Source organism: Alligator sinensis, unplaced genomic scaffold, assembly GCF_000455745.1.
Source record: "Alligator sinensis unplaced genomic scaffold, ASM45574v1 scaffold1196_1, whole genome shotgun sequence".
NCBI lineage: Eukaryota > Metazoa > Chordata > Crocodylia > Alligatoridae > Alligator > Alligator sinensis.
The window spans coordinates 36,479-56,212 of NW_005842583.1; the positions used below are offsets into that span (position 1 = coordinate 36,479).

The following is a 19,734-nucleotide window of genomic DNA, read 5'->3' on the forward strand; positions in this document are numbered from 1 at the left end:
CTGAGAAGCTAGGTTAGTACATGCAGTCACAACTGGACTCCTTCAGTACCCAGGCTAGCTCAGGTTACTTCGTGCTCCTCTTCAGCCTGCAATATGGACATATGGCAGTACAAGAAATATGGCACTGACAGAAAAGGCACATTATAAAAAGTGAAGCCTGTCCACTAACTCAGAATGATGCCATTGTCGCATATTATACAGGAAAGATAAAGGGCTTTGCTATTTTGTTTTGCAGCAAACTAGAGTGTCCTTCACTGACCACAGCAACCCCCAAAATGACCTGTGCTGCACCACTGTGAAAACATGCATCTTCTGAAGAGCTGGAGGCAGAGGGGTACACAGGAAGAAACACAAAAGATAAACATTAATCTATTCTCCATTCTCCCTGCTAGACACGCTGATCTTTTCGTAATGCCTTGATAGAAATGCGCACAAATCTCATCACCGATCTCCTTTGTGTTTTTCTCCATTACCTCTCTTTTTTGGTTTTTAACTGAACTGTAATCTTAGGGAAGGACATGCCTATTCTTATACATTTGGACAATGCCTAGTAAAATGGCTGCCCAGCATTTGAATAATCCATGTAATGTTTAGAAGCGTCCACAGCCATTGTGCCTCTTGTCTGGGTGGATTGGTCATGATTTCCTACTCCATGAATAGTATACACGAGGGAAGCATTTATAATAAAGATAGATTCTTCTATGGGCTCCAAAAGCTAGTTAAAATTTCCTTCTCGCTCAAGTGGAGCACTGCATGCAGATAAACACACTAACCTTAGAGTGAAGCCATATGTGAGCTTATGAAAGTTTGGCAGCATTTTATGGCCCTCTGTATGTTTCTAGTTAGACTCTCAGTGCTGCAATCAGATCCATCTCAGCTACTGAGTAGTACTGATAAGACAGCTGCTATTTGAAAGATGATTTGAATCGATGGTTTGTACCTATGCACTGAAAAATTCAGAGAACTGGTATGTAGTGAGACTAATTCTTTTAGCACGAGACAGCAGCAGACAAATTAACAAAATTCACCATTCCTACTGGCCCACTGCAAGTAGGAAGAGGATACACACATAAAACGATTCCTATGCCATAAATTAACCAGCTCCGATAATCTTCCCCTTAAACATGCCCACCACAGAAAGAAAACCCAAGGAGTGAGGATCAAGCACAAAATTATCACTTCATGCATTTTATTGAGTTTGTTTAAAATTTGCATTATGACATCTTACACAGGGAACAAACTCTTCCTAAATGTTAGTTATCAAATATGATCAAATGGTGTTATTATGACCTTTTAGAGTACCATTTTGTACTAAACAAGTCCAATATAAACAGATGTAAAACACTGTACAAGAAGGAAACTTGTTACATTCCCAGTTTGGTATAGGGCTTCCCAACCAATGAACTGACTAGTAAATACTGGGGTTCAGGAAGGGGTCTTGAAATCGTAGCTGAAATGAACAAAAAGCCAGACAGAACCAAATAGAATTCAATAATGGGCCCATGAAAAAATAGGCTCCTTAAGTGGAGAAAAGGTTGGGAAGCCCTCATGTCACAGAATCAAACTTTTTAATTTTTAAATACAAACATAATTTACTGTGCTTTGGGTAACCTTTATTACCACTGGATTTGTTCCTGTCTCCTCTCCCCCATCAAAATCCCTAAGCAAACAAAAAAAAAAGCTGCTGAAGATGTGAAATATATTTCTGAATCTGTTGCTGAATTCCATTAATGTGGCTCAAAGCAAACCCACACCCCAAAGCAGCTCCTCCTGGGAGTAGCCAAACAAGTGGGTAAAGGCATTCCATGACATCTGTGTACCTAATCAACTTAACATCTATCCACATAACCCTAATCAAGCCCCTTAAGTCCCCATAGTAGAACCAAGGCTGAATGAAAACAGGTGAGAAAAATCAAGACACCAAACAGTTACACACAAGAACACTTTACAATATTAGTAAGGGTCTCAAATTAAAGCAAAGAAAGTGTTAAGGCTGTGGCTTAACCCAGCCAGTTAAATATTTGATACTTCACTGTGCTGATTAAGATCACACCTTTGGAAGACCCACAAAATACCTAGGCACATTGGTACAAATTGGTAGACCAATGGTCAGCTTCAACTGCATTTATGAATCTATGAATTTCTTTTTTCTTCTTAGAATTAGACCCTACCTATTATAAACACAGTGTAGAAGATGGATTTCTTTGACGTGTAAGCAAACCTTTTACGATAAACATCTTACTGACATTATACTGGTGAAAGGGTCTTTTTGGACTCTACATATTTGCATAATCCACAGAAAAGCGATGGGCATGTGGAATGACAGTCATTCCAGTACATTGTGTCAATGGAGTCAGGAACGCATTACTCTGCAAATTGACACAATGGACCATCATGGCTCCTTCAGAACTGGGACAGTATCACGTCAGTGCAGCTGCCAGGCATGCACACGAGCACTTCCTATATTAACGAGGAGGCTCTATGCATGGAAAGCAGCAACCATTTCCCAAACAAGCAAAAAAAAAAAAAAAAAAAAAAAAACATAGCTGCCAGTAAACTATTATTTGCAAAAAGCTGGATTGTTACAAAAGTGCCAGTAAAAGGAAAACTTTGAAAACCGAGTGGTTGTGACTGGGATTTTCTATTTCCGTTAGAAGGCAAACCAAAAATAAAACTTCACACAGATTTGCAATTTGGGTAGAACAGTATGCAGCACGCTTAGAAAAAGATTACGTGCAATCTTCTATGTTTAAACCCTTTGGGTGCTTGAGTATCTATGGAGACAGTCTGTTCAGCCATGGACACAGAGGACTCAAAATCAACCCTCCAAGAAGTTCCTGAGGTAATTCCATATCTGCCCAAAGGATGGATGTTTGAAACATGAAGGTGTGCGTGCGTGCATGTAAACAGCAACAGCTTTGGTGACCAACTAGCAGAGGGGCACCCTGAAATACAAATCCACCTCAATTTGCAGAAAAAGAAGTTCTCAACTAGTGAAAACCAAGATAGATGTACATTTACCCCCAGCTTTGAAAGGAGGGTAAGACAGGCTACCACAAGATGGCACTGCAAACCAAGGAGCTGAAAACAGCACATGTATCACAAGGCTGCCACCCCTTTGTTCATCTGGGCACATGGGCATTTGAGAGACAATGGATGCACTTTTAACCTTCTGAGTGCCGAGAGACTGCTAGTGAAATGGGTGCAAAAATAGTGCACATTCCTCTGTGATTTCAATACTGAAAAGAACAGGTTTGAGAAAGCTACAGATGCAATTAGAAATGCTTGGCACAAAGGGAGTCTTATACTTTTAAATACAGTGATTCAAACAAAACGACTCCAACTAACCATGACCATGCCAACCCCAAGTGACTGTTATGCAGTGACAGACGACATTGGCAATTAAAGCGTTTACACCAGCTTTTCAAGAGATCCAGCACAACTTTAAAAGAATGGCTCTACACTTTCTAATACTATAACAGGAACGAACTAAGTTCTCTCATACTATTAGGGCATAAGCCAGTGAGAATCTGTTGCTGGGTCAGGCCTGCACTTTTCACAGATTTGGTTTTGCAGTGTTTATAAAGCATATTGTTCATAAACACCAGGAGTTCCTGGATATAAATCAAAGCTGTCATATGCCAGTGTTCATCTTGCAGCACTGTTGAGAAATTTGATAGAGGCCTTATTTGCTTAGGTTTCTTCCACTCAGCAGCAACTGTAATCTTGTTGACTGTCTTGGAAGAAAAGACCTTCACCTTAGTGCTTCTGGTATAGTTAATGCTCAATTATAAATATTTGAAACAGTCAAAGGATTCTTCACTGAACTGACTTTTTCTGGTACCTTCTTGGGAACCAGAAACAGCCAAGCATTGCTGCCATTACGTAAGAGAGAATGTTAAGGCATGCCACTAGTAAGGAATAGTAAGACTGAAAAGGTGATTTTACTGAAGCATTTAGTTCTTGAAAACTTAGAAGAAAGTTATGGGAGAAAAGTGGCTCTGCTAAAATGACAGACGTTATAGACTTGCTCCACTGGCTCTGCTGGGTGCTTTTATTCTGGTCACTGTCCTTAGTTCTCATAAAGATGCATAAAAAACTAAAAAATATCCTTGAGTAGCAAATAATACAATGAAAATATTTTAAGTTCTGTATTCCAATAAATCAGTAAAGTTACTGAAAAAACAAGTGATTGCTACAGGAAAGATTCAAGTGATCATTTCCAATATTTACCAGAAGAAATTTTTGCTTAAGATTTTGTAATCTACATTCATGAATGTAACTCCAACCACTAAGATACCTAACCTCCCATTTTATAGACTGATGTATGCCAAGTAGAGAAATTGTAAGAGAATATGTATTTATTTATATATGCTTCTGTTTAAAAAAATACCAGAAATACCCCCATCTACTACAAAGGTGTGTTCTACCTGGAGGAAAGTGAGCACAGTAGCCAGTCAGGTTCCCGGGTTCCCCATCAGGTTGAATAAGAAAAATGCACACTTAGAAGAACAGGAGAGCTCCAGAAGGCTGGAATCCTGAACTGGCTGGGAAGTTAAAATGGCTTAATAGTTAAGATGATCTTCTATGTAACCACCACTAGGAAACACTGAAAATTTGTTAAATTTAAAGATAGGTCAGCTTTGGTTTTTTCATCTGAGGATCAACCAACCTTTTCCATCTTGTCCGCAAGAGCAGTTCATATCCTAATTAACTACTCATTTGTACTTAAAATAAAACTTTGCTTTCCTTGCAAAAAACTTACAGAATTGAAAAAAAATTACCAAGGGAAAAAGAAAAGAAATATTTCACTGGGGTGGGGGCAGCCCTCCCACAATACTAATGAGAGTTAAGCTACAAACATTTTCCAATGCAGACTTAAAATTGTGACAGTGTAAAAAGCATTTCCACGATTTGAATTTTGATAAGCCATCCATTTACTTGCAATATAACATGCAACTGATTTTTAGGCAGTCTTTAAAGAGGAATTCAAGATGCCTATTATTTTAAAGAAAACAAATTGCAAAGTCTAGCTCCATAACATTGTTCTTAAAATGTATTCAAATAACAATTACCAATCTTAAGACTGACAACTAATTTGAGAAACCCATCAAACGATTATTTCTCAGCTATGCCTGAACATTAAATCAATCACTCTGCTGGGAACACTTTGGTCACAGGTGACCACCTCTGACTCTGGAGACTAGCCAGCTAAGTCACTAAAAAAAATTCCACATAAGTTAATGTTGTGGCACATAATGATGAAAAATCTGCCAACATCTGTCTGTTGGAAATTATACACAGCACCCCAGTGATTAAAATACAGCTTATACAAAACTGGAGTATAATCCTCACTAAATAAAATGATTTGTTATTTTACCAAAGTAACCATATAAAGGGGGAAAAAAGCCCAAAAAGAACAGTCTTCAGAGCAGGTTTCTACTTTTTTTTTATCATCATCATATTTTTTGATGGCAGTACTGAGCCAAAACATTGCAATGCTAACATTCAATTTCCATCAGTTTTAATGCAATTAAGGTGTCTAATTGTTAACTGTTGTGTTACAGTAGCTGTTCACATAAATTAAATAGTACAGATATGCACTGCTCTTGACAATAACACATTTACAAAAGCAGCTCTCTTGAATCGTTTGCTCTGTGTGTGGTGGGTCTTATATGAAAAGCGTTCTCTTCATTTCTAAGCATGGTACAATTTTAATTTTTAATGCATTAGTACAACAGTGCATTGGAAAAAGTACTGAGCTTCTACAAAAAAGCTTTACAGTTTTAAAACAGAATTTATTTTTATTTAAACAAGCATAGGCAATTCTTATATTTCCACAACAAGATAAATATCCCAATTAAGCTATTAGCTCACTCTACAGCGTGCCATAGTGATGGGAAAAGGACTAACGTTAGTGTTATTTACAGAGATGTCAAAGAACACCCAATATAAACATTAAAATGATATTTAAGGATGCCGATGAACTGAGCTCCTACTTCAATGGGGCAGATGAGTCCGTTTTAAAAAACAAAACACATTATGAAGTATGTTCTGTAACTGGGATGACGTCTTAGATAAGTTCTCACAGGAGAGATCCTGAAGGTTCAAACCGCACTGGAATAGGGAAGGGAACTTAACAGTCTTAATAAGAAAAGAAAAAACACAAAACTTTTTTTTTTTTTTTAACAATTTTTTTTTTTTTTTTTTTTTTTTTTAGCAGATAGGTGTCTTTGAGCAAATAAAATTCAATACACTGAAAGTTGACTAGATTTGGGGACTCTAAAGAGACGCCCATTTTAAAAGCTTTGAATCTGAGAAAATGTTTTCATGAGGGAACATTCACTCGAAGTGATTACTTTATATGTAGGCACCACTCAAAAGGTGGCCAAAAAGGAAGTGACATCTTTGCCCATCACTATTACATCAGCTGTTTGGCCACAAGCTCAGATCTCACTTAGACAACGCTTTCTCTGTTACCAGAAGCTAAGACTGCTCTGCGACAAATAGGACAAGTGGAATTTTCTGATAACCAGCGGTCAATGCAGTGGACATGATACTCGTGGGAACAAGGCAGTTTACGAAGTTTGTTGCCTTCTGTGTATTCCGTAATACAGACGCTACAGGTTTTCAGGGCATCGCTTTCACCAAAATTCCTCATTGTCAGGTTGTCGATTTGTTCTTTGGTGAGTCCTCTCGGCTGGTCATCATCATCCTCATTTAGCAAGAAAAACTGTGCTAGGCTAAGGAATGGTAGAGAACCACTTTCTTCAAAAGTGACTGAACCCCTGGTATTCCGACCTTCCCGTCTAGCACCGGATGTGGAACCTCCTTCATTACTACCTTCATAGACTTCCCCTGAGCTAGCATCAGTACCTTCACTACTCGAACCACCACCACCTGTTCCTCCTCCATTTGGTGGCTCAGCAGCATCTCCACTTTGATTCGGGGCTGGGCCACTAGGATCTGCATCACTATCACTGTACATAAAGTAACTCAACTCTCCAAAGCCTGTCATGATCTGCCTTAGCATGGTCTGAATCGCGACTGATGTAGTCTCACTAAAGCCTGTGTTTAAGATTCTACGAATAGGAATCCTAATGGTACTGACGTAAGTTCTCACTCCAGCCCGTTCTGAACGTGAAAATGTGCGCCTAAACCCTCCCCGTTCACTTTCATAAGTGACTGTGTTGTTTGGGGTCTGGGACCTCGACCGAGTTCGGTTGGCTATGCTGTCTCTCTGCCGATACTCTCCTGGGCGAACTCTTCTTACTTGAAGATCAAGGACTATAGTAGGAGGCCTCTGTCCAGGAGCTGCAGACTCACCACTGGCATTAGTTTCTGAAGAACCAGCAGCTTGAGGAACAGGTCTTGCTTCAGGGGTTGAAAACAGAGCTGCGCTTTCACTTGGCATCTCAGTCCCTGTCGAATGCTGCCTTAACGTCACGTGCTGTCTAGTTCTAGAACTTCCCTCAGCTTCATTTACCGGGGAATGATCAAATGTCTGAGATGACGTATTATGATGAGATCTGCGAGGAACCTCACTCACTGGATTAATAGGTGACCTACTTCTATCAGTCCTAGCTCGTGTTCTCCTCTGCTCTGGGCTCCTACTTCTTGCTCTTCTCTGACCTCTGTGTGAAGGAGCTTCCTCTGTTGCCAATTCCTCAGAGGTATTCCTTTCAGATGCAGTCTGCCCTCCTGATGGCGATTCAGACCGAGGGGTCTCAGAGTCACTTTGGCTGTTTTCCAAATCCTCCCCGTTGGAAGGTTCTACAGATGGCTCATTTTCAGTTTCTGAATTGGTGTTCCCATTATTACGGTTGACATTTATTTCCAAACTGAACCTGAAGTCACCACTGTTAGGGTTAGTCCGGCTCACTGCCCTCCAAGACTGGTTTCCTCTTTGCCCACTTCGTGTTGTATTTCCAGTCTGTCGGACAGAATTAAGCCAGTCTATGATGGAATCTCCATTAGATACATCTTCAGTGGATTCTGCACCTGCCAGAAGAAAGGGAACTACCAAAATTAGAGGAGAATCAATTCTTGGTTGAACTTTTCCAACAATTAATCAAGTTCTGCTTTCTTTCAAGTTTTTTGTTTAATACTACCATGGGTTTCACACTTAACAAATGTTTCAACTCCAAAAGATTTTCCATTAAGGAGGGAGTGGACATTTTTCTACTGCCTATACGTACACCTGTTTATAGGTTATAATCTTCATAAAACAAGTCACTAGAAAAAATTAAATTATTTCTTAAAACAAATAAGTGGAAAGTTAATTCTGAATTAAGTGTCAAAATAAAACAGGTCTGAGCTAAATCAGGAGTGTCTCAACACTGCCAGTACCATAGTCTAGTGGCAGCTAGATCACCAACCAACTTTTCTTCCAACCCTCAACTTGTGGATACCAGTCTTGGTGCGCTGTTACCAGAGGGTTCTCTCAAGGCTCTGTTCTTGGGCCTACACTATTCATCAACATCTTCATTAACCATGTGGACATTGGTATCAGAAGTGGACTGGCCAAGTTTGCCAACAACACCAAACTCTGGGGTAAAGTGTCCACACCTGAGGACAGGAGGGTGATCCAGGCTGACCTTGACAGGCTCAGGAAACGGGCAGATGAGAACCTGATGGTATTTAACACTGAAAAATGCAAGGTTCTCCACCTTGGGAAGAAAAACCTGTAGTATCCTTATAGGCTCAACAGTGCTAGGCTAGCTAGCGCTACAGGCGAAAGGGACTTGGGGGTCACGATTGACTACAAGATGAACATAAGCCTTCAATGTGATGCTGCAGCTAGTAAAGCGAGTAAAACACTGGCTTGCATCCATAGATGCTTCTCAAGCAAATCCCAGGACGTCATTCTCCTGTTGTACTTGGCCTTGGTGAGGCCAGAGCTGGAGTACTGAGTCCAGTTTTGCGACCCACAATTCAGAAAGGATGTGGAGAAGCTTGAGAGAGTTCAGAGGAGAGCCACGTGCATGATCAAAGGTCAGGAAAACAGACCTTATGATAAGAGGCTGAGAGCCATGGGACTCTTCAGCCTGGAAAAGCGCAGGCTCAGGGGTGATCTGGTGGTCACCTATAAGTTTATCAGGGGTGCTCACCAGGATCTGGGGGAATGTCTGATCATCAGAGCGCCCTAAGGGCGCTAAGGGATGACAAGGTCGAACAGTCACAAACTCCTCCATGACAGTTTCAGGCTGGACATAAGGAAGAACTTCTTTACTGTCCGAGCCCCCAAGGTTTAGAATAGACTGCGCCAGAGGCGGTTCAAGCACCTACTTTGAACGCCTTCAAGAGACATTTGGATGTTTATCTTGCTGGGATCCTATGATCCCTAGGGCGGGGGGCTGGACTCTATGATCTTCCAAGGTCCCTTCCAGCTCTAATATCTATGAAATCTATGATACCTAGTGAGATGAGCTGGCTAGAAAACAAACAAACAAGTCACAGGCTCTAATGCAGCAGTTCCCAAACTGTGGGTCACGACCCCAAATGGAGTCACATCAGCAGATGGGGTGGGGGGCTGTGGCTTGGAGTGAGAGGCTAAGGAAATAGGGTCATGCTGAGAAAATGCAGTCATGCTGAGGAGAAGTTTGGGAAGCACTGCTCTAATGGGAACTGTGTGTATTTCTCCTTTGTAGAGGGATAACAAAAGCAAAAGGAGTGAAGGTGGGAAAACAAGGGACTTATGGGTATCTCTCAGAAGGGAACAGAATACAAAGAAATTTGAACAAAAAAAAGAGTCAACTAAAGAAACGTAGAAGAAATCTTATTGTGGCGCTAGTAATAGATGCCATACTTGAAATCTGTCCAAAACTGATCTTTGCAGCTTGTGTCAAATAGAACGTTCGCTTAATTTTTAAACAAAGCTCACCTTGCACCTGCCTAGGCTTAACTTGTTCCACTCCTGCACTCAAGTTAAGGTCCGTATTAGGTGCTAAAGTTAAGAGTTTTCACAAATACTGTATATACCTCTATTCTCATCACTGTTTTGCTGTGGTGGACCTTCTTTAATTTGGTGTAGCCTTCTCAGCAACTCTTCTTCAGTAATTTCACCTTAAGAAACAAAGAAAGATTTCCCAATATATATGTATGTCCAAATAATCTCTATAAGGAAGGAATTATGCACAGCTTAAACCGTTTTAAGACTGCAGTTCAAAGAGATTGTGAATATTGTTTTAACAAGAAGCTAACTGCTTATAAATATTCTTCACTGACATCTATAAATTTAGCCAAAGGGCAGCTTGTGGAACCCCCCAAAGCGTCCTTGCTCACAGGTAAGACCAGCTACAACTGCAGCATCCAAAATACAGTTACCAACTATTTAGAACAAAATTGAGAAAAGTTTTTTCCTGTAATCTCTAAGAAAAATCTCATCAGTCTTCTCCATTCCAAACCAATTAAGATTCTGCCTATATGAGACAACAATAAGAGGTATTACTTTTAACTGATTTATTACCAACATGTGTTGGCATATTTTTCTTGGACTGGCTCATTTCAAATTTAGCTTACCTCTATTAGGAATGCATTAAAAAAGCCATCTTGCAAGTTTTAATAGCAATTCAGGTAAACCAGTGCAAGCTCCGGGATGGACAAATTTATTTAATCTTTTCAAGTGGCTTATTTTTGTTTCTCCAAGATGATTTCTAACAAGAATAAGCTAAACTGAAATACACTCCTCACAAAGGCCATCATCAGTTTAACTAGTTTGCCATTAAAATCTGCACTCTTCATTAAGCTGGTGCAACCTTCTCACATACACAAGGCAGATACACAAGGCCACATACACCAATACCAGAACAGGCCTCAGACAGACTTTGGATGTCCTTTTTTAAGCTGAGTAAACATAAACAAAGCAAATAGGCTCTGCTTCTGTTAACTCAATTTCATCCTAGTTAGCGCTAAATTATATGTATTGCCTTTCTAGAAAAGATATACTGTACGTTCAGATAAGTAGAGAGCTACTCTCTTACGCTGGCATACAATTGTAGTTGGAAGAATACCGGGGGGCGGGGGGAGGGAGATTTAATGGCACAGCAGCAAGAAAAAAAAAAACCAGGTCATTAAAACTAGTCTGGTAACATTAAAACTTTAATATACAAATATGTATTCTGATATACCTGGAGTTCCTAGCAAATTGTTATCCCTCATAAGCCTGTACTCCTCGTCACTCAGGTTATTGACAAACTGATAGAAAGCTTCTTCCCGATCTAATCGATCCAGCTGACTACGACGCTGAGCTTCTGATTGATCAATATTTCCTTTATCATTAGAATCTGAGCTTTCCATGTTGATGAAAGAGTGGAAGAGAATCTGAAAAAAGAAAAAAAATATTTTTAAACCATGGGTACATGTAAGTTATGGTAACCTATAAAACTTAATGATACTTTTAGAGGAATGATTTACTTGTTCCTGATCTGGACATTCACTTAAACTGAGCATCTTAAACATAAATCATGGAATTTTATTTTTCTAGAAGTCCCAGTTATGAGGATATCCTGTATGACCACAGGGATTAGCATTTAAATTGTTTTGAAAAATCAGTCTCTCTTTTTTGGACGCAATAACGTAAGACTGTTGAACTAAAAGGGACCTCAGAAGGTCGTGTAATCCAGCCTCATACTCCCGGCAAGACCCTCCGTGACTAAACTATCCCAGGCAAGTGTCTAACTTGCTCCTAAAAATGTCTATTGATGGAGATTCCACAACTTCTAGATAGCTTGCTCCAATACTTAACTAATCTTATAGTCTGGAAGTTTCTCGTAATCTCCGACCACAATTTCTTCTGCTGCAGCCTAAAGCTATTTCTCCTAGACCCGTCTCTTACAGCAATAGAGACAAGCCTATCTCCATCCTCTCTATAATTGCCCTTCAGGTATATGAAGACTATTACCAAATCCCCGCTCAGTTGTCTCTTCTCCAGAGAAGAACATCAAGAAGTGCAGTACCACATAGAACTTTCAGCAGAACTGCACGTCTCGACAATGAAAAGCTGCATGAAAACTATAGGCCATAACCTCAGGTCCATCCTTTTATATATTCAATGTTGCTCAGGCAGGAAAGGTCTAAACCAGGGGTCAGCAACCCCTGGCATGTGTGCCAAGCATGGCACGTAAGGCCATTTTGCTCAGCATGCCACCACCGGCCTGGGCTCTAGGCAGCTGCTGCCAGCCACAAAGCCCGGGCTGCTCCCAGGAGGCAGCTGGGTGGCTACAAGCTCTGCCGTGGTTGGCAGCAGCTACCAAGAGCCCTGGCTGGCTGCAGCCGGAAGGCTGCAAACATCTGCTCTGGGCTCCAGCATTAGCTCCATACCAGCAGGCGCACGTGTGCCTCTGAGCTGACTTTGTCCACTGACAGAGGAGCCCAGCTCCGTGTGCCCACGTATCTGGTTCTGTGCGTCTGTCTGCCTTGGTCTGGTCCTGCATCTGTGTGTGCACACATGTGTCTGGTTCTGGATGCATGTATGCATGTGTCCATTCTGGGTGTGTTCTGGCTCTCTGTGTTTGTGCACGTGGTTCTCTGTGTACATGTGTCTGGTTCTCTCTCTGCTCTTCTTTTTCTCTCTCTCTCTCTCGCTCTCTTCTTTCTCTTGTCTCTTTTTTTCTCTCTCATTGCAACATGCTCAACAAAAAAGGAATACACAACAATAAAGGCAACATTTATGATTATTAAATATACTACTATGCAGTGAGTCCTGCCATATACCACCCTCCCCATTTTGTTTTTCTGACATGCCGGCACTCAGCCACCTTCCAAGGTAGACATGGTGGGTTTTTTGGCACTCTGGCCAAAAAACGTTGCTTACCCCTAGTCTAAATCTATTTTTCTAGCACAGGGGCAGGCAATTATTTCAGGAAGAGGGCCGCTTACTGAGTTTTGGCAAGCCATTGAGGGCCGCGTGACAGGCAGCCAGGGGTAGATAAATATTTTCTAAATTTTTTTTAGGGGCCCTGCAGGCCAGATAGAATGGCCTGGCGGGCTGCATCCGGCCCGCAAGCTGCATTTTGCCCATCCCTGTTCTAGCACATGCATCCTCAGAGCTGCTATTCCTTGGCAAATCACAAAACACAATTTAGAGAAGTCTAAAGGATGTATTCAGACAATCTGTAAAGGATGCAAGTTGTCACTGAATCCAACTTTACATTACACTAGAAGACAAGTTTTACAGGTTTTATTCTCCCAGAGTCCTTAAGGGAAGGAAGTGCCTCATGTCAGGCCTTCCAGCCAAGAAAGAGTAACATCGATCCCCCAACAGCCAGATATATTTGGCAAAAATATGGGCCAAGAAGCTGAATAAAAGCACAATACACTGAGAGTTCCAGAAAACATTTCGTCTGTGATAGCAAGACCTGTTTTCTCAAGAGAGGAAAAGGTTAGAAATTAATTCCAGCATCCAGTATCGAGAGTATAACTTAGATGCACTAGAAGGCGGTCTGCAACCAGTAAATTTTGTTGACAAGAATTCAGAGTACAAAAAGAAACTTGTATGCCAGACATATTGCCAGCAATAATCAAGTAAGTGTCTTCCTGTCTCCCTCTTAGTATTTCAGTAAGACAAGTACCTTCATCGCATCTTTCAACATTACAGTAACGTCTTCATCTGATCAGTATTAAAAGCAAAGAAGGAACAAAATCAGGAAACAATGGTAACCTTAAACCCTTGCAAATGCATTCAAATGAAACCTCGACAATAACTGGTTTTCCTTAATACATGCGACTCACCATCCACTGCATAAAGTGCTAGAATCTGCAATTACTCACAGAGCTGGTTATCTACCTAGCTTTCCACGCGGTAAAATGCTCCACTGCCACCACGAATATTCCCTCTTATTAAATAACAGCTAAAGCTATGTGAAAATATTGGAAGAAAAAAGCATTTCACTTTCTGCCTTTTGCTGGAGAACTTCCAAATAAGATGCTTTAGCAGCTGTCTAGTGCACAGAACTGACACTTTTTTTGGTTTCTCAGCACAGCTGGCAAGTCAGACACTGCCCAGTTTATGCCGGCACTTCTGCAAATAAGAAGTGTTGCATCACCTCCAAGACCACTCTGCCTGTGGAATTTCAGTGGCTGCCAGTACACTGCAATTCACACAGTAACATCACCTTTAGAGCTTTAAGCACAGAAAGAAACACTATAAAATCCAGCATTCTACCACTATGAGGCTCAAGAACTACAAAGTCAGTCACACTATATATATTCTCTACCTTGGCTTTTAAAACGATGATTCTATAACCCTGTTTTTATTTTAGTCATCCTATTAACTAACATGCAAGTTCCTCTGCTGCCACTAACGTAATACAAAGCATAGATTTTTTTCATATTTGCATTATTTAGTATTGCAATTATTTTCCAAAATGGAAGACACCCACAAACACCAATTGCATTTGCTAGTACTTTCACCTCTGACAGGCAAAAGTAGCCAACAGAAGGCTCCTATATGCATGAAGTGAAGGTTGATTTGATGTCACTCTGTTGAGAAACAGATGCAGTCCAAAAACTCGTACCATCAAATGCATTGAAAAGTGAGAAATGTGTGCTATTCTGTACAACATTTTAAGTAATGGTTAATACCCTCATATATTGGGATCAGCTCATAAGGATGAGCATGAGCTTCAAAATCCACACAAGTAATACAGAACAGGGGTTAACCTATGCTTTGTCTATTACAGTAGCTTTTTTAAGTTTGTGTAGGAGAACTCTTGACAGAGATGGAAAAGATTTTGTACTAAACAAATCTTGGTTAAAGAGGTTGTCAACTCAGAGACACCTAAAATATGTAGGCTGCTATAGTTAAAATTAACATTTAAGTACAAAGTTGAGAAAAATACTTTTTTAGTTTTTCATTATGCATTTGACAGCTGTTACTGAATAATGAACTCCAACTCTAGAGTCAGTTTCCTCCATTTATGTGGATCTATCACACAGCAAAGGAAAGGTTGGTAGAAAAGAAAGTTTCTTGTCTCTAAAACCCAATTATAAAACAAAAGGAACAAACAATATGCTGAAAGACGCATGTGACACTATAATCCCATGACAAGTACACATTCTTTAAAGAAAGACGCTGCGTTAACTATTAATGCTTCATCATTTTCATTCTAAGAGCACGCTTTGATTATCCAATGGAAAATACTGGCCTATTCCGTTTCAGAACCAAGAACAGTGTCCCATCAACAGAAGTGAGGTGAGACAATCATTTAATAGGCCAAGAAAGTGGACTCGAGTGTATTAAAATATATAAACACTAAGGAAAACAGTCAAAGATTACTCTTAGGCAATATTTTCAACCTTATTTTTTCCCAGCTTGCATTTTGGACTGGGTTTTCCTTCCTCGGTCCTCTTCCTTTCATTAATCCATTTTCTTACCTTTTCATCTGCATAGTTTCATGTTGGCCTAGGAAGATGTCATTACTGGAAGAAGGAACCAGTGGTGAATCTGAGCATTCAGTTAAACATAGGGCTACCTGCTACAAATTTTTATATTGGTGTATCTACCACCACACTATACTTCACTACTGCAAACACCTGGTATGAATTCTGCACTAGTGTGGCATACCTCACTCTCAAAACAGGGTAGACACCATAACAGTCTAATATAGAGGCAGCAAGTCTACATTAGGGGCTTCTGCAAGTGAAGCTTAGTGGGGAAGCTACACTGATGCATAAAAGCCAAAACGTCCAAGGCCCCACTCTAATCTCCAGAAGATGTCTCAAAATGAGCAATTTGTCACTATATTTAATAACTGCAAGGGAAGAAGCAGCAAAGAATGCACTTAAAGGAAAAGAATAAACTTTCTACTTAGATAGCGTTCATTCCCCTGTCCTCGCCCCATTCTCTGGTACTTTTCATTTCCTTGAGGTCCTTCCTTTCCTCCATGGGATACATGGCTTCTCTCTCCAGAACCCTATAATACTGGATGCCAGTTACAGAACACCAAAAGTACTACAAAGACAGCATAGCTCCTTCCTGCCTTGTCAGAATGGGATGTAGAGTGGTGGCATTCGCACAGCACTACAAACATGTTCCCATACTACAGTTTCACAAAAACAACTGCTAGACAGTTAAATCTCTGAGAGTTACAAGCCCCAGAATATGCGCTCCACTCACAATAGTCCTGAAGTGTGAAGTCTACAAATGGAAAATATTTTAAGGCTGTTGTCAATTTTTCAGCATGCTACTGTAGGGCAAAAATGACATAAGGGCAAAATATACCATGTTAGCCAATATGTTAAGGCAGGCATCATTGGTGACATCCTATTACAGGGGTGTGGCCTGCCAGGCCATTCTATCTGGCCCACGGGGCCCCTAAAAATTTAGAAAATTAATATTCATCTACCCCGGCTGCCTGTCACGCAGCCCTTGATGGCTTGCCAAAACTCAGTAAGTGGCCCTGCGCCCAAAATAATTGCCCGCCCCTGTCCTATTATGTTACATATGGCTTCCAAAATATAGATGTAGCCATATTATCTACGCTGCTCATATTGCTTTAAACTCAAAGTGAGATTTTGTTCTTACCTCAGTATAATACAGAATTTCCTTTCTTCCGTCAGCCAAGAGCTGTCAACAGAGGACACAAAAGACTGCAGGAGCTCATGTCTTTTAGTAGTAAGTGCAGATCTGTTGATTATAGCCAACTTTAGCTGATATATCCAGTAATAAAACTGAACATTTTTATGGAAGCACAGCAAGATGCGTCTAAAGTTCGCCGGAAACAAGAGTCTGGACAGAGACTTTACTTAAACAGGTGTATTTTTTAAGCTGCTCTCAGCTGCTGAACACTCAGATATATTAACTACAGTAAAAGCTTAATTGCCATTCCCACTCCAAGATTTTAGTGGTCACACAACAATCACACTCAACAAATTCCAGAACAAAAGACTAGCTATGTTTCTACCACCAGACATAAGCATAAGTACAGCAAGCTTATGCTAGCAATTAGTGAATATCCATTGTTCAATATTTTACTATCTACAGAAGAAGAACAACTTTTATGCTCTCCAAGGAATAAGTGAACAAGAACTAGCAATGTCCATTCAATATGGAAAAGCTTTAGTCTTCATGCCTTGACTTAAAACACACACACATATTTAGACACCCACCAAAGAAAAATATAAAACAATGCAGTTCCAGGAATTTACTTAAACTAGATGCTTAATAAGTCATTTTGGACACTAAGCAACAGTAAAATGCTTAAACTCCCAGCCATCTTGATCATTAATACTTTGGCACCTACATAGCATCTTCCATCCCAAGATACATCCCAAAAATTGCACAATTGTACAAATTATCACTAAGTTCTCTTTCCTCAAAAGAAGTTTCAAGGTATTATAATAATACTAATACTAATAATAATAAAGTATCTGAAGGGAAGCATTTTAGTATATTTTCTGTTCTATAAATGGATAAAACCAACTTGAATAATTAGGCAGCAGTCATAGCTGACATCTCTAATTAGTACTAGGTAAAAGAAAACGTAAAACCCTAGATGATCAAATTCATCTCCTCAGGTGTTTGATAAAAACAACCAATTCAAAAAACAAAGTTATGCTCTTTATAAGCAACACACATTAGGTCTCAAAGCTCTTAGAACCTGAAGAAAAGAAGAGAATACCCGAATCAGTAAAACAACAAATAGAAGGTGTTTCCAATATTTAAGAGCTGATAGGGATATAATCTTTCCCCCAAAATGCTATGTCTAAATGATTATTAGGGGTTAAAGATTAAAACAAGCATTCAACATGCGTTTTGAGTAGTGATGTAGTTCTGTCCAGCCTGTACAGGATATTTTCTAAAAATTAATGTTCTGTATATTAGAGATTGCTGGAAGGTGAAGAAGTAGTTCAAGAAATTTCATTCATACCTTATAGCATATACAGAAGGAATGGTTTGTGGGCAGAAGCATAATTTCATAACTGTGTTCAACTACTACCTACCCTGCCTCAACCAGCTATACCAAACTGGTAACATGCATTCAGTTTTAGTCAACAGGAACTGCATAAGCCTTTTGCTAATAAGGAGATAAGTCATCATGAGTGCAACAGTCAGAATTATCACTTGAAACCAAGTCTTAACTGAAACATGCAAAACAAATGAGTAATGTGACTTGGAAATTCATCACACGTTCTACAACAGGAGTACAAAACCTCTTGATGTTGAAAGTTCTTCCCGTCTATACTGACCAGCTCTAACACCATATAATTCATTTTGACAGGCACTAGAGTTAACCATCAGAGTTCTTTGAATTCCATTTTCTTCATAGTATAAAACCAAACAAACACTGGTTAAGACTAAGATACATTTTAAAATATCTCAGTCAACACTATTATATAGCTTCAACAGTAGGCTCTGAAAAAACTAGTACATGCATAAAATATAGTATAATACTTTCAGAAGCAGCACCATTCATACACCAAATATTCCATTTCATAAATAGTTTTAATAGTTTAAGGACACACATTATTTGCGTTTAAATCCTTGAAGTTTCATCACTCAACTCTCTAACGTGTTGCTAGCCAAAAAAAGATTGTTGACAGTGAAACCAATTACTTAGAGCATTAAAAAAATATTACAAGCAGATAAAGGAGAAACCTCATTGGAGAGAGTTTAGTTGCAACCCTACAATGAGTTTCATGTGGGTGGACCACCATGTCTACAGGGAGCCCCACAAAAGTTAATCAGTTTTTCTTAGAAGCACACAAATCTGCTTGCACATCTCTTCCCACACAACCAGGACCTTCAATCCAACTTACTGTTCTAACCGCAATGGAGGACTGTGCTTTCAGGTTTTTAAAGATGTCACATGTTATGGGCTTATTCTCTTCCTGTTGCTATTAACTCCAACAGAAGTAGTGCAAATGTGCATCAAAGTAGAAGCAAAACATCTGCAGAAAAGCCTTGAAATATACACCTGGAAATTAAGATATGACATTTCAGAAATTCTCAAATTTTATACCCCACTGATTTCCCCCATACATCCTCTGCCTTAAAAAAAAATTCTGGAAAAATATCAAGTTGCCAAAATGGTGGGAAAAGGTGTCTTGTATAAACTGGTATTTTAATAAAGGCAATTTACAATTTGATCAGTTATTAGTTTTCTGCACAGCTTTAAGTGCGTAGATCACGCACAGTTGAAAGTCATTTGAATCAAATACATTAAAATAGAGCATGTACCAGTACTTCCACAGAATACCTTCATATAAGCAGTATCTGCTAACTTGGGGGTGAGACACTGATGAAGAACCCTCCTTCTGCAGTGGAGAATAATGCATTCAACATAATGTCTTATCCTTAAAACTGTTGGAAAAATCAGGGAGTAACAATAAAACAAGACAAACGTCAACCTCCTCAGAGTACAGTAGTGCCAACATTCACACTTCAACCCTCCTGCTGCAAGGTTCTAACTCACAGACAACAACCTGAAAGTGAGACAAGACTCCCCCTGGAACGTGTCAAGACTATATATTAATTGCAGAAAGAGTTGAGTGTGCCAAATCCAGAATACTTTGCATTTGGAATAAGTGGGTACTTCCAAGAATGCAAATGACAATAACTGTCAACAGCAAGGGCTCAAAATGTTATCATTCTACTTATTAAAATAGCATTTTCACCACAGATATGTTAAAAATTAAAATAAGAGAGTATGTTGTTTCAGATTCTCAGAGTACAAAAGAGAAAACATATTGCTCGTGAGGTATCAAACTTCCAGCACTGGAAGGAGTCTCAGG

General features: G+C 39.7%; 1 protein-coding gene across 2 annotated transcripts; it reads right to left on the reverse strand.

Moving 5' to 3' along the window:
• Nucleotides 1–1,172: 1,172 nt before the first annotated feature.
• RLIM (ring finger protein, LIM domain interacting) lies at nt 1,173–19,504 on the reverse strand. Of its 2 annotated transcripts, XM_006032694.2 has the most exons (5): nt 19,200–19,504; nt 18,760–18,917; nt 11,130–11,322; nt 9,982–10,065; nt 1,173–8,001 (listed from the first exon to the last, which is right to left on the reverse strand). In XM_006032694.2, the coding sequence occupies exons 3-5, from the start codon at nt 11,296–11,298 to the stop codon at nt 6,458–6,460; spliced, it is 1,797 nt and encodes a 598-aa protein (XP_006032756.1). In that variant the 5' UTR covers nt 11,299–11,322; nt 18,760–18,917; nt 19,200–19,504; the 3' UTR covers nt 1,173–6,457. The 2 variants fall into 2 exon arrangements, with proteins under 2 accessions (XP_006032756.1, XP_014379710.1); XM_014524224.2 differs by lacking the exons at nt 18,760–18,917; nt 19,200–19,504 and adding an exon at nt 16,526–16,609.
• Between the last annotated feature and the right edge of the window lie 230 nt (nt 19,505–19,734).